The following is a 14,562-nucleotide window of genomic DNA, read 5'->3' as shown; positions in this document are numbered from 1 at the left end:
CGTAGGATGAATTGCAAATAATGATTGCTGACCTAGACAGGAAAAGTAGAAAGATAGGTTTAAAAATAAATATGCAGAAGACTAAAGTAACGTTCAGCAGCTTCGGGAAAGAGCAGCAGTTTACATTAGGTACCGAAGCTCTGGAAGTAGTAGGCGAATATGTCTACTTAGGATAGGTAGTAACCCCAGCGCCGGACCATGAAAAGGAAACAACAAGCAGAATATTAAGATTGGGATGGAGCGCATTTGACAAGCACTCCCACATTATGACTACCAGCTTACCGGTATCGCTCAAGAGGAAAGTATACAACAGTTGCATCTTACCTGTACTCACCTATGGGGCTGAAACATGGAGGCTAGCCAAGAGAGTTCTACTTAAGTTGAGGACAACCCAGACGGCTATGGAACGAAAAATGGTAGGGGTAACATTAGGAGATAGGAAGCGTGTAGAGTGGGTCAGAGAAATAACTCAAGTTACGGACATTCTAGTGGAAACCAAGAAGAAGAATTGAGCATGAGCAGGACATGTAGTGCGAGTAGAGGATAACCGATGGTCACTTAGGGTAACCAACTTGATCCCAAGGGAAGAGGGCGGCAGAAAATTAGGGGGGGGGGGGGGGGATTCGGTTAAGAAGTTAGCAGGGGTCAAGTGGATGCAGCTAGCACAGAACCGGGTTAATTGGAGAAATATGGGAGAGCCCATCGACCTGCAGTCGGTATAGTCAAGCTGATGATGATGAATTTTTTGAAAGCGTTTGACATAAAAGGGAATTTAAATACGGAAGAGGATACAGTCAGAACTGGGCATGGTCTTACTATTTGGTTTCCGATTGAGAAAGGAGGGAGACAAGGCTGCATACTGGCGCCCTGCCAATTTAACCTATATGCTGAGTGCATCATGAGGAAGGTTGGTCTGGACGAGTCTTCAGCGAGAGTGCAGCTTGCTGGAGAACGTATCAACAATTTTAGATGTGCGGACGATACCACTTAATGGCAGAAAGTGAGGTGGAACTCGAGACTTCTGATGCGCGTACAAGAAGAGAGTGAGAAGTTTGGGTTAAAACTGAACATTAAAAAGACAAAGATTACGGCGTCTTGCCCTATCAAGTGGTGGAGCATCAAGGGACAAGAGGTGGAAGCTGTGACAGATTTTCTCTTCTTGGACTCCAAGATTACCCCGGAAGGAGACAGCGCCATGAAATTAGGAGACGCTTGCTTCCGGGAAAGAGAGCCATGGCTGGCCTTGATCGCCTAGTAAAGAGCAGAGATATTACACTCGCAACCAAGGTCTGTACAACTCGTCCTATGGTCTTTCCAGTTGTGATGTAAGAATGCGAGATTTGGACTGTGAAGAAGGCTGACCACCGAAGAATTGACACGTTTGAATTGTGGTGCTGGCGGAGACTCTTGAGAGTTCCTTGGACGGCCAGAAAATCAAATCAGTCGATATTGTCGGCCATAAACCCTGACTGCTCATTGGAGGGTCAAATTTTAAAAGTTAAAGCTCAGCTACTTTGGTCATCTGATGAGAAGAGAGGAGTCGCTGGAGAAAGATTTGATGTTGGGAAAGGTTAAGGGTCACCGGAGAACGGGTAGGCAGCGAACGCAATGGTTAGATGGCGTCCTCTAGGCGCTGCAAATGGAGTTATGTGATGTTAAGAAGATAGTGAGAGACCGGAAATCGTGGCGTGATATGGTCCATACGGTCACGAAGAGTCGGACACGACTGAACGACCGAACTGAACTTAGCTATTCACGTCATTTTGGCCTCATTTCTGCTAAAGTACAGTAACACGAGCAACCTGCATTTCGCTTGAAAAACCTGCCTGGTTTATTCAAAGTTCAAAAATGTGGGCTACTCATGATGCAAGAATATCTGACACAAAGTGAATGGGCTTTATTTGCATACCGTTAATATCCTTTGCGATAATATTGCTGATACTTTGTATACTGCAGTTTACTTCATGTTCCTTTACTAGTTTATGAAAGATTTTCCTCTCACTGTAAGAAAACCCGGTACATCATTACCAAAGCATATATTATTAGTAATTCTAATGAAGTGATTATTGAAAGCATCAGCAAGTTCTTTTCGTGTAGCTCGGGAAATTCCTTACATAGTTATCCTTAGACATTAGTCAATGGTATGCTTCATAATGGTTTTACTATATGATATACTACTTTGTCATCCATGATTTGATTGATTTCCTATTCTGGTTGCGCCGCCGGGGTGGCGCAGTGGAACGGCGCTCGACTACTGTGTCCAAGGATGCGAGATCGAATCCCGGCCTCGGTGGCTGCGTTTCGATGGAGGCGAAACGGATTGGCGTCCGTGTGCTGTCTGATGTCAGTGCACGTTAAAGAACCCCAGGTGGTCGAAATTTCCGGAGTCCTCCACTACGGCGTCTCTCATAGCCTGAGTCGCTTTGGGACTTTAAGCCCCCAAAACCAACCAAATATTTTGTTTGACTTCGTGGCTATTACGTCTTTCACCTTAGAAAACTTCTGGCCAAAAAATTCATGATCCCGCTTGCTTTTTACTATTTTTGTGAGTGGTGCTCTTTTCATGTAATCATTTTTATATATACCTATTTTTTTTTGTTTAATTGGATTTTCATTTATATTTATTTGTTTTAGATTTTACGCATATTACCACTGTCTTCCGCAGTGGTTTCTGTGTGATACAGTTCTATGTAATCATAAAATGGCTCGTGGTAGATATGTTTTTGTGGTTAGAAGCCTCTCCCACCCTCCAATGAAGTCGCAGTTTCAAATGGAGCAGTTCACCTGCTTTTTACAACCGCAGTTAGTGGTCGTTAATAAAACACTTGAGAAGTTTATATTTTCCCAAACCACCGCAGTGCCCTCGCACTAATTTGTTAATTTGGGGCGCCTGACTACTGTGCCCGAGGATGCGAGATAGAATCTCGGCCAAGGCAGTCGCTTTTCACTGGAAGCGAAAAGCAAGGCGCCCGTGTGCTGTGCGCTGTCAGTGCACGTTAAAGAACCCCAGGTGGTCGAAATTTGCCGAGTCCTTCACTACGGCATCTCTCATAGCCTGAGTCTGCTGAGACGTTAAATCCCACAAAGCACTGCAAACCTAATTAATTACTCGTCGTGATATAATTAATGAACAATTTCGTTTCCTGATCTTCCATTATTTATGCTGTAAATAGACCTTTCATTTTATCATCTCGCAAAATGTGCATCAATATACACATATGGTTTCTGGTACTACTTTTGGTTGTATTAGGTATTATTATTATTATATTATTATTATTATAACAACACCCTGCTAATATTACCCGTGTTATAATTAACCGCGAAGCTGCTGTTTTTTATGAAAGCAAATATCACGTGAATAAATCGTATTCACTTGGCTTAGACGCTCCGCTGGTCGTCTCACATATGGCGCCAGTGCAATATATGCTTCGTAGTGGAGTTGACCTTCAGACGCACATTGATATTCTTGATGTTTTTTTTCTTACCACTAGAAAGCAATCCGCTGCTCAAGAGCCAGCAGGCGAGGAATCTGAAATTCATGTGAAGATTGGCCTGATGTAAGTAATAAGCATATTAATATCTCTCTTGAACGCAAACAACTTTCCGAAATCTATTGTTCAGTTTCCTTTGTTCTTCAGGAAAATTCTGACAGCTGAGTGCCTTGGTCCAGAGGGCAGAAGACAAAATAAATATGCCTGACTGAGCGCTAAGCAGCACTCGCATACAATAGCAGGGAGAACTCACATAAACGCACATAAACATTATAAAAAACAAAAGGCAAACGTTTGTGGTACGCAAGTTTTCAATTTGGGCAATACTTTCAGGGTAAACAGGCTGAAAGCAATCACAGAACAATGGAGTGTAACAGTTAACACTTACGAAGTATATGTACAGAAATTAACAGTAGATAAAAAATCGCAAATATATATCAATGTACTTAAAGAGAACAAGAAAAACGTTACAGGAAGAAAATAAAACAGGTTATCCGCTTGAGCATTTGCCTTGCATGTACTTTCATACACAGGATCAGATGCATAGAAAATAAAAAAGTTAATCTTCTCCATCTATCCCATATTATGGAAAAAAATTCAAAGACCGAAATGCATATGTTCGTTGCTTATTATGAGGATTCCGTATGCTGGTCTGATAGTTTTCTAGACTACAATGCAGGAATAGGTAAGGATTATGTGCATATAATATCGATCGCGGATTTCAGTTACGCTAGCTTTGATTCATCAAACATCAGGCTAGTATTTTACACGTATCTGTCACTTAGAGCAATTCGTGCTAAAAGTAGATGAACTCGAGCACTGAGAGTAATTTTTTAAAATGAATAGCAGCATACGGCTTAGGTATTACCTCCGAATATTAAAACGTATTGATTAGAGCTCAGCGGATATTGGCCATCACTTTAACAATGGCACATGGTGCACTTAGGCCCGCTTTTTAAGCACAAACAACCACTGTCCGTCTATACTTCATTTTTTCCTTATGGAACGGATTGATAAGGTTAAATAGTAAACTTTTGAAATATTGTTTGTGGACCAGGTGTGTGGTACAAAATCTTGTAGAACACCTTCAAGACCATATCTTTTAAATAGCTTTCTGCGAGATATGTCTTATGTGATAGTTCTTCCATGTTCTAAAGAAAGCGAGTGAAATTTGAAAAAAAAAAATACCTGTTACCAACCGTTTACGCGCCCCTAGTTTGCTGCGCTCATGTACGCTGTTGATGAATAAGGTCGGCTGTGGTGTGAGCGCGGATAAAAGAAAATCATAGCATAAAAAAAACGTGAGGCTTCCACTCTCGCCTTATGACGCCACAAATACCTGTTGCTTGTTGCAGAATCAAAGTCTCGTTTCTTATGTTCTTTCGCAGTCTTAGGCATTTTATCGCTTTCGCTGGGCCAGTGTCATACTTTGTCAAAAGAGTGGGAAACATGCCTTATAGAAATACTAGCGCAGATTTCTTCGGCACCGGCATATTGCTTTAGAGCTAATTTATCTTTGCCAAACTTTAGATTTTTTACTCAATATTCCTTTTACGCAGTTGGTCCTCGGTGTCGCACACCCTGGAGATGCCAACGGAACTGTGTCCCTCACAGCTCGCTGCAGACGTAGCCAAGCTACCACTGCTGAAGATGCTTCGGGGTATCAGCAGGTAAGAAAACTCACAGAACAGCCTAAACCACTTCGCCGGTGCGCTCAAAGCTGAAAAATATCATTCGACGGCAGTAGCTGCTCCCGTTAGTCTGCTGAGCGAGTGCTCAGTTCAAAGTAGCGTCAACATCATCGAAAGTTATGACATTGCACAAATGCGCATCACTCGGCCAAGTAGTTTTATAGCACTGCTGATTCACCTTTTAACGGCGCAAAGACCTGTTTATGGAATGGCCGTTTACTATCCAGTTCTCGTACATGCGCCAAGTACATTGGTCTCGCGAAAACCAGTGCCAGGCGTTGCCGTTCTAAATGGAGCTGGCTTCGCCTTTAAAGAGGAGCAAACAAACTTCTAAACTACGCGAAAACAAGGGAATGAGTCTCGCGATTCACGAGAAGTTGTTAATACGTTTTTCCGTCCAATAAATCTTAGCCTTGTTTTTCTGTCTTTGCATGACTGTTGTGAGCACAGTAAGCTCATAATATCACACACTGTAGTATAACTATCTAAATGAATATATGTTAGGTATTTTAGTACCTATAAGCTACAAAGAAGATACGCTGTTAGGCTCTTCACTGGACTTCACAAGCGTGCCTCTAAAGGCTGCAGGGAAAAGCGAAATGAAAAACAATCACTGTATATTGCAAATGTTAGCAATGGGAATGCTAAAAAGCAAATGTTGTTTCTTTCTGAAAGTAAGCCACCTTATGATTTTAAACACAAGTATGTCACCTGGCCTGTTAAGCTCTCTTAGAGGAAGCGTGGTGCCTTCAATTCTTTTGAAAAACTTGCTTTATCAGATTGGCATACATCCCAGTAAGTGGCAGCACATTTATGTAGCACAGAAGCTATGACATCCATCAGCTAAGTTTCAAGTGGCGCAAAATAGTTCCAAGTTTCTCCATTCTGGTTCGCCAGCCATACTCACTGCATTCAGCCTTCCCGTTTATTGCTTTTTCCGACAGGCTGGTTTGTGACATGGACGCGTACGACCAAGCTGGAATGATGGCCGGGGAGATTTCAGTCGGCGGCCAGACGAAAGAAACATATCTGTGGGGCTACAAAGTCAGGACACGAGGTAATGTTTTTTAATGCGTAGGTGCATGGGTCGGATGTCTAACGTGATAGTATTGAGATTTCCGTGATGGCGAATACTTTGCAGAAGCGATGATGTCTGTGCGAAGGCTCTCTTTGGCAGCCGTGGTAGTTACAACAGGGGACCGTGTTCGGAGACATTTCGAGGCGATAGCATTTCTGGCCTGATGGGTGGGTGGGGAAGGAAGTGCAGGCCACATGTTTCCGCTGTGCGTCGGCAGAAATGTCCGCACAAACTCACACGCTTAAAGAAAAAAATGTGTCTCCACCAGGAATCGCGCAGATCACTACTCTACGCCGGGCTCATGAGAAACACGTTGTAATTCTCATAGCGTAGGGGTGATTGTAGTGGCGACAATGTCTGGGCATTTATTCGAATATAATAATCATGATAGTAGCTTTAGTGATGAAGGTACTAGTGACGAAAGTGACGATGCAGTTAGTGAAAACTGTGCTGTAAATTGATTTTCGTTATTTCGGTATTTAAGTAGACTTAAGCGCAGTGCTGTTATTTTTATTTCTGCCGTTCCATTCATAAACGGTAGCAGAACGCTCTTTGTCCACTGGTAAGGAAAATGAGAAAGCGGTAAAAATAAGAACGGCTGCAAAAATTTTATAAGCGAAGCGATTACAAATTGTAATGCGTTAAGAACAGAAGCAAAATTGTAATAGAACTTGAATAGATTCGTGCGTAAACGATAACGAAATCATTACTGGAATAGAAACATGGTGGATATTAGTGCTGAGTGTAAGAATAATTCTGTCGCTTTTCTATCGCATCAATACTATAGATAATGTGGAATTTTTTTATTGAGAACGCTATTTTTGACTGCATCCTATGGATTCCAATAATTTTTTTAGAGTTTCTAGCTACTCTTTATACCTATGTCGTTTTCTTGTCAGGTTACGTCCGTCATTCCTTTACACCCATTAGTTTATGATCTCAACTTCCTCCCTCTTTGCTTGCAATTTCTTACAGGACAGAATTGAAGCCCTGTGCTTCGGAGTAACCAGAATTGGCGTTATCAGCGAAAAATCACGGTCTTGTCTATGCCAGGTGATTGTTGACTGGTGGCATAGTCTGGCATTGAAAGGTTGTGAGATTTTCACGTCACGACACCACATTACTTGGCCACATAGACAGAAGGCCTCAACTGAGACAGGATCATTGAGATGCGAGGATGAAAAAGGAATCTAAACCTACAGGAACTTTTCAATCCCTACAGAATCGCTACCTTTAGGACACGCCCACGCTTTTTTATGTCTGCATTAAATCGTGGCATTATATTGCAGCAAACGGATAATTTTTCACAGTTTTCACGATATCGGATGATTTTTTCCGTAACTTTGCACCTTACGACACTTTTCTATTGAGCCCGTGTCTTAAACAGAAGTGCAAATTAAGGGAATGGTTATTAGGAGTGTATCAAATGACATGGAAATTAACGAAGGTCCGCAAGGAGAGCCGAAGACGGGAAAAAAAGTATACAGCCTCCTCAAGCACATGGAGCTGGACGTTGCCACCTTAAATGTTTGCCTTTTCCTTTAATTGGTTCCAGCGCCAATATTCCTTCCTGCTGGAGATACTGTTGTCAGTGAGTCTCAGATCCTGTCTCAAACAACTGCCGTATATGTTTTCCTCTCCAAAGCTGTAAATACTCGGCAAATAGTAACCCCTCAATGCGTCAGTCACTTGCCTGTCACAGACTTTGTGTGCAGACGTTTGCCGAATTCCTGGAACGCTGTTTGCAGTTCGTGGCAAAATAGGTGTGGTAACATTGGCATAGCAGAATGACGCCATAGACTAGATTACATGACAGTAACCAGTAATTTTTTACGTATTTAAGAATACTCTTTCAAAGAACCACCGAGGGATTTATATTAGTAACTTATACGTGCGGACCAAAATAGATATATAAGGCACAATTTGCCTACTCAGTCAACCTTACGCTCTTAATGAAGCACTTTCGGATAGCACTTAGCCACAACGAAATAAACATGAAGTGGAAACTGAGAAAATATACCCTTGTCAAAACATTATATCCTGGGAGTAAATATCGCTCAATACAGAAAAAGTAATGATGGTGGACGTGTACGTGCGCACCGTATTTATATGTGCTCTGTGTAGTGATAATTACTGATATTTATATTTCAGGCCCTCCCTCTGATAATCGGCAAGCGCAGGAGCAACATTTTGGACATTTAGAGGTGAAGTATATTAACGTGTACAGATGCACATAGCTGCGTAGTTTATGTATCACTTCAGACACTATAATTTATTTTGAAACTGTGATTCTTAGTGCCAAAACACAGTAAAATATTGTTACGTACTCAGTACGTAACGGGCGTATTTATTGGTAGTCTAAAGCGCTGCGAGTCACGCAAGGAACACCAGCACACACCACAGTGTCTTCCGTTTCTTCTTCTCTCCAGCCTCTTCTTCCTTTCCTGACACCCGGAAGCACGTGACACTTCCCCCCTCGCAAACGAAGCCCCAGGACAAGCAGTTTAAGGAAGGTGTTGGGGATGGAAACTTTTTAGCCGAGCCGCATGCACCACCTGGGTCCGGCGTGAACATCGGCCACTTTCGGTGCGGCGCAAAATTACTTAGTTCAAGTCACTCAGGAGCTCCAAAACGACAAAATTGCCGCTATAACGAAACAGCAGCTTCTGGGCTAAACCACGCTTGCGCAGCGGCGTCCACAGCAACACTAAATCACCGGGCACATAAGAGACATGTGGGCGTCGGTTGTCATAACGCTCCTTCGAACGTTCCTGTGAGTCTAGGATGCGGAGGCGGGCAATGCGGCGAGCTTCTTCGGCTCGACATAAAGTAGTGGCGATTAAAGGCTCGTTGTGGAGGGAGAAAGGAAGGATGGTATCAAGACAACTGCGGGGAACTCGAGCATACAAGAGGTAAAACGGACTGTAGCCAGTCGTCAAATGCTGTGCAGTGTTATATGCGAATGTAATAAAAGGGAGGATTTCATCCCAGTTCTTGTGATCAGAGTCCACATACATCGCCGACATAGTGGTCAGAGTGCGGTTGGTCCGTTCAACAAGTCCATTCGATTGCGGGTGATACGGCGTTGTATGACGGTAATCGCAGGTGCATAGACGAAGGAGTTCTTCGATAACTACAGCAGTAAATTGGCGCCCACGGTCACTGATCAGAACTCGAGGAGGGCCATGGCGCAGGACAAGAAATCACAGAAGAAATAGGGATACTTCGTAAGCAGTGGCTGAGGGTATTGCGGCTGTTTCTGAATATCGAGTGAAATAGTCAACACATACCACTATCCACCGGTTCGAAACGCTTGGCCCTCAATCACAATTTTCGCATAGCACATACCCAAAGGCACCAATGATTCACCGCCAACACCACGGAATACCACAGCTTGATTCACGCTAAACATCACTTTATGTCCTAATCGATTCTTCAATGCTAAACTCATAACAGAGACTGTTGCGCCAGTGTCAATTAGTGCCATGGTGGGGATGCCGTCAATGGATACTTCGAGTTTGTTCTTTAACATAAACACAGGCAGAGGTATTGGGAACATTGATTTTCCGGCGACCTCACCCCCATCGGCCGCGTCTTCTAGTTTCCCGAAGGGGAAGAACGGCGCCGAGGAGACGGTGATTGTCGCTTTCTTTGGGTTGGCGGCGTCAAGCTGCGGTTCGAAGCAGGCGATCCGTTTCGCATCTGTGCCAGGCGGTATGTATCCAGAGTCGGTGTCGGATAAGATTCATTGTCGGATAAGATTCAGTGTCGAAATGATTAGAAACGTTGGGCAGCGGTCGATGATCTTGTGGTAGCAGACCCCGCCGACGGCAATACTGGGAGATGTGTCCGGTCATTCCACAGCTATAACACACGGGTTGCTGGCGCCACCGGTCCGAGTAAATGCGGGCGGAAACTGGTTCTGGTTGGCGGTAGTAATCGGGACGGCGTTGCTGACGAACCACCTGGCATGTGTAGGTGGTTGTTCGGCCCATCCGTGGCTGAAAAGTGCTAAAATCGTTATGCTGTCTTCCCTCGCCAAAGCGTGATGCATTTAAAGCCGGTGTCCAGGAAGTTGATGGGGTCGCGGGTTCTGCTTGCAGCGCGCAACCGTCATACTGGTATTCGTCCGGCAAGCAGAGTCTTTGTCACGCAACAATTCTTCCCACACAATCCGGCGTATCAGATCGGCCATAGACTCCGGAGCACTGACATCAACGCTCGCAACAGATGTGACGTTTTCCAGTCGCCCAAATATAGGAGTAATGCGGCGCAACTTCAAGGTTTCGAAAGTGCGGTAGTGCCTGATGAAATCAGCTGTAGAGTTCAAATTGTCTTTGCTGATAAGAAAATTATAGACATCTACAGCGATACCTTCAAGCCAATGCCCCACTTTATCTTCCTAGGACATCCGAGGGTTTACCACCTTGCACAATTTCACAATATCCTCGATATATGCGGTGCATGTCTCGCCAGGTACCTGGGCCCGCTGCATCAACGTTTGTTCTGCGCGTTTCTTCTTCGCGGATCCGTCGCCAAAGCAGTCTTTTATCTTTTCTGTGAAACAATCCCAGCTGGTAAGCGAGTCTTCAAGATTATCAAACCAAACTAGGGCAGTGTCTTCCAAGAAGAACACTACGTTCGCTAGTTTCACGGTCGCGTCCCGACGATTGTCCCGGCTCACCCGTTCGTAGTTGGGTAGCCACTCGTCGACGTCCTCGTCAGATTTTCCACCAAATGTGCGCGACTCGCGGTAGTGCTGCCAGTTGCTCACCGCATGTATTGTTCGGTCAGCGTCGCCGTCTTGAGCCATGTTAGATGGTAGGGGTGGCAAACCAGCGAGCCGGCGGCTTCGTCGAAGACAACGGGGATCCGTGTTGATCTACACCGCAAACTCCACCACAACTGTTACGTACTCAGTAAGTAATGGGGGTCTTTATTGGTAGTCTAACGCGCTGCGAGTCACGCAAAGAACACCAGCACACATTACTGTGTCTTCCATTTCTTCTTCTTCTCTCCAGCCTTTTCTTCCTTTCCTGATGCCCCGAAGCACGTGACAATATTATTTTTATTTATTTATTTTTTATTCCATAATGAAGACATTGCTCATGCGCAAACAGGGTAGTAAAATACAACAATATTACAAATACATAATGCATAAATCAAAGGGAACAGGCAAGAGTGAATCATTTCCCATCTGCTATAGTCCGGGGAAAAACGAAAACTTGAATACATCTGTTCGTACGAAATAAGGCGTCAGTGAATTCGAATGATGGTGCCGAGTATGCCTAGGTTTGAAAGAGACAGATAAGATGAAGAGTCAAATGCTAATTTCCCATTACAAAGCATGGTAAGTAAGCGGAGCCGTAAGTATTTCCTTCGCTGTTCAAGAAGTTCAATGCCATTATCACGCAATATTTTTAGTGAGAGTCGCAATAAGAGAATTTCGAATAGATAAATCATACAGCTTTTCTCTGTACCCTTTCGAGACATGTAATATCTTGTGTTGTAAACGGGTCCCAAACAACGCATGCATATTCAAGTTTATGTGTAATTAAGGAATAATAGGCAAGCAATTTCGCTTTAGGTGGCGCACTGTTAAGCTTCTGTAAAAAAAAATAATTTACGCGAGGCCGCAGAACAGATAATATCACTGTGTAAATTCCATGATTAATCGTTAGCAGTTGCGACACCAAAGTAATTACAATTGGTTCGTTCCTGCAAAGGCGATGACCCTAGCGTGTAAGTAAAGAATAATGGAGCTTTTTTACTATAGAAGCGAAGAAAATCATGTTTTCAGTGTTAAGCCGCATTTCCAAGATTTTGCACCAATCAAAATGCAAGCAAACGAAGTATTTAAACTGATTCGATCGTCTAATGAAGGGATTTCGCGAAAGCGCCCGCAATACTCCACAAACAAATAACCCTATGGTTTAAATGAATAGAAGCGCTTTTTTCGTTCGCGCGGTGCAATGTTTTCATGTTTATCGATTCTTCTTATCACCGTATTTTTTATTCTGTTATTGCTGCGTTAAAGATGTTAATGTGAAGAAAGCACTGCTTCCTAGACGTTTTTCTTGTGGCCTCTTTAGGGTTGTTACGGTTTCCTAAAATTAATAATGCAGACGTCTTGATATATCTTCCTCGCTTACAGCACCATATAAAGGTTTGGTCAAGCCTTCCTATTTCCTATGGAACAGCAATGCTCAAAACGGCCGAGCTAATATTGCTTGTACAAACAGAAAACCGAATGTAGTTTAATTGCAATGTGGATTTACAGCATCGTGCAATGCGTGTTTCCCACAGTGTGCGAAATTGAACCTCGGAAAGCTTCGTTTGCTTCATTTTAAATTCAAGAGAAAGCAAGCGGCAGATAGATCATATGTATTGTGGACTAGTACTAGCAGGACCAGCCAGTTTTACACGATCAGTACGGTAACGAAACCGTGAGATGAAGTGAATTATTTGTTCTGGAAAGTTGTATTTTGTACACGCAAGCCATGTGGCATCCAACAGCCAGACTATCTATAGGGAGTTTATAGCAATTCACAGCTACTATCTGGGAAACGTACAGAAACTGTTATGATTTCGCTCAGGCACTTACTTCTAGCAGAATTGAATCCCGCTAGGCTCCCAAAGCGCTATCTATATCTTTAGAAAATGAGTATAAACGACGAAATAGCGTTGCTTCCTTTATTTGATCTGCCTGGTGCTTACATTTCAGGCAAGTATAAGAATGATAATAAAATCTGAGTTTGTCTAGTTGAAGAATAGGCTATTGTGGAATTCTGTCGGAAAATAGTGTCGGAAGTGGCCAAAATGCCTTGAAGTCCGTTTCCTTGACTCACGTGTTACAGTCACACATGTCCAAGGAAGACAGGCGTTTAAAACTTGCATCCGCACTAAATGCAGGATCTGAAAGAGACATTGGCCGCTCATAAGTAGAATAAACAGGGTCTGATGTAGTATATTTCCTGAAAGCGCAAGCTTCATGCATTTTTCGCGTAAGCAAAGGTACACAGTATTCGTTGAATTTGTGTAGGCTAAGTGCTTTTTTTTTTTGCATTTCTCGAACTGCATGCGAACCAAGCAATGTGCGAAGTGTCCGATCTCAGCCACGTACCGCCCAACTCTCAACTATCCTGATTACACAGCACGAGAGACTGCGCGACTCCTCATTATGGCTTTCTACATACGTTTCAAATATTTGTTTGCCTTCCAGAATGGCGACACGTACCACCTAGTGAAATCTCCCGATTTCGGCGAACAAAATGGGTGAGAATTTTGTAATGATTGTGAAACTAACGAGCAGTATCATATAGCTGTTGTTGTTTTGTTTTTCACAAGGTGCAAAATGTTGAGAGGGGAGTTCCTGACTGTACACTTAATTTTAGCACTTAGGCTACATTTAGGGCTACGGCGGACACCGCTTAAGAAGGCTCCTTCAATTCGTTCCTTAATTACAGAGATTCGTTTATTTGTAATTTTTACTTTAGAGGGTATGTTGTAGTTGCAGAATTAGAACTCCCCCTAATATTAATTTTTCTTATAACACTGTAGCGAGCATTACAAGGACCACAAACGTCACCCTGGTAGGAGGCTTCACGCAGTTACGCAGTGCTTGTGCCATTAATCGATCTAGCCAGATTTCGTAATCCTGTTCGCATCACCTGATAGTCAGATGGGCGCACGGTGGTTCGTTGTCTACTTCAATTACTGATATCCGCGGCGTGGGTACCCAATATGAGCACTCATTGGGCCCGCAGTCTTGCCTCAAAGAGTGCATTGGCCGTGCGATCCTAGCTGGGCGCGTGAAACTGCCTGTCGGAGTGACATTTGGGGCCGTATAACGCGTGGTAAAATTTTCCTGAATTCTTTTCGCGACTATGCTATTTCGGGAAAGAATAGGTTTGGAAACGTTGATGGCTCATTCTTAAACGGGAAATAATTGCACGCAAGGGTAGAAGCGACGAGCGATGGAACACGGACAAGCGCCTTACAAGCGTCTACAAGCTTTAGTGCATGATCATGCAATAAAATGTCAGTTGATAGCGCTTGTCCGTGTCCACTCGCCCGTGCCGTCTTCCTTTGCGCGCTTTTATTTCCCGCTTAAGGACTGTTTGGGGAGCGAATTCTCATTCTTCAAGTTCATGCCCACAAAGATAAGAATTAAGGAAGTATTTTGTCGATTATCGACCTCATTAAGGCTTTCTCCCCCTTACCTACTATTTGTTGTCACTTCCAATATATCCCCCGGGCTAAATGTACCTCTAAAGTCTGTCATCTTTTTTTTTGTTTTGAC

The 14,562-nt window shown here is 43.4% G+C and overlaps 1 protein-coding gene across 1 annotated transcript in view; it reads left to right on the top strand.

Moving 5' to 3' along the window:
* Positions 1-14,562, top strand: part of LOC146195976 (uncharacterized) — a 118,291-nt gene that overhangs the window by 15,198 nt on the left and 88,531 nt on the right. Inside the window, exons 4-8 of the mRNA XM_084596890.1 lie at positions 3,492-3,557; positions 5,051-5,161; positions 6,127-6,239; positions 8,412-8,464; positions 13,483-13,535. Of these exons, the coding sequence (XP_084453016.1) occupies positions 3,492-3,557; positions 5,051-5,161; positions 6,127-6,239; positions 8,412-8,464; positions 13,483-13,535 (396 nt within the window). The remainder of the gene's footprint in view (positions 1-3,491; positions 3,558-5,050; positions 5,162-6,126; positions 6,240-8,411; positions 8,465-13,482; positions 13,536-14,562) is intronic.

The sequence above is a fragment of the Amblyomma maculatum genome, chromosome 3 (genome assembly GCF_055883805.1).
Source record: "Amblyomma maculatum isolate TAMU_Amacu chromosome 3, ASM5588380v1, whole genome shotgun sequence".
Lineage (NCBI taxonomy): Eukaryota > Metazoa > Arthropoda > Arachnida > Ixodida > Ixodidae > Amblyomma > Amblyomma maculatum.
The sequence above is the reverse complement of the archived record's forward strand: the minus strand, read 5'-3'. Positions and strand labels throughout refer to the sequence as shown.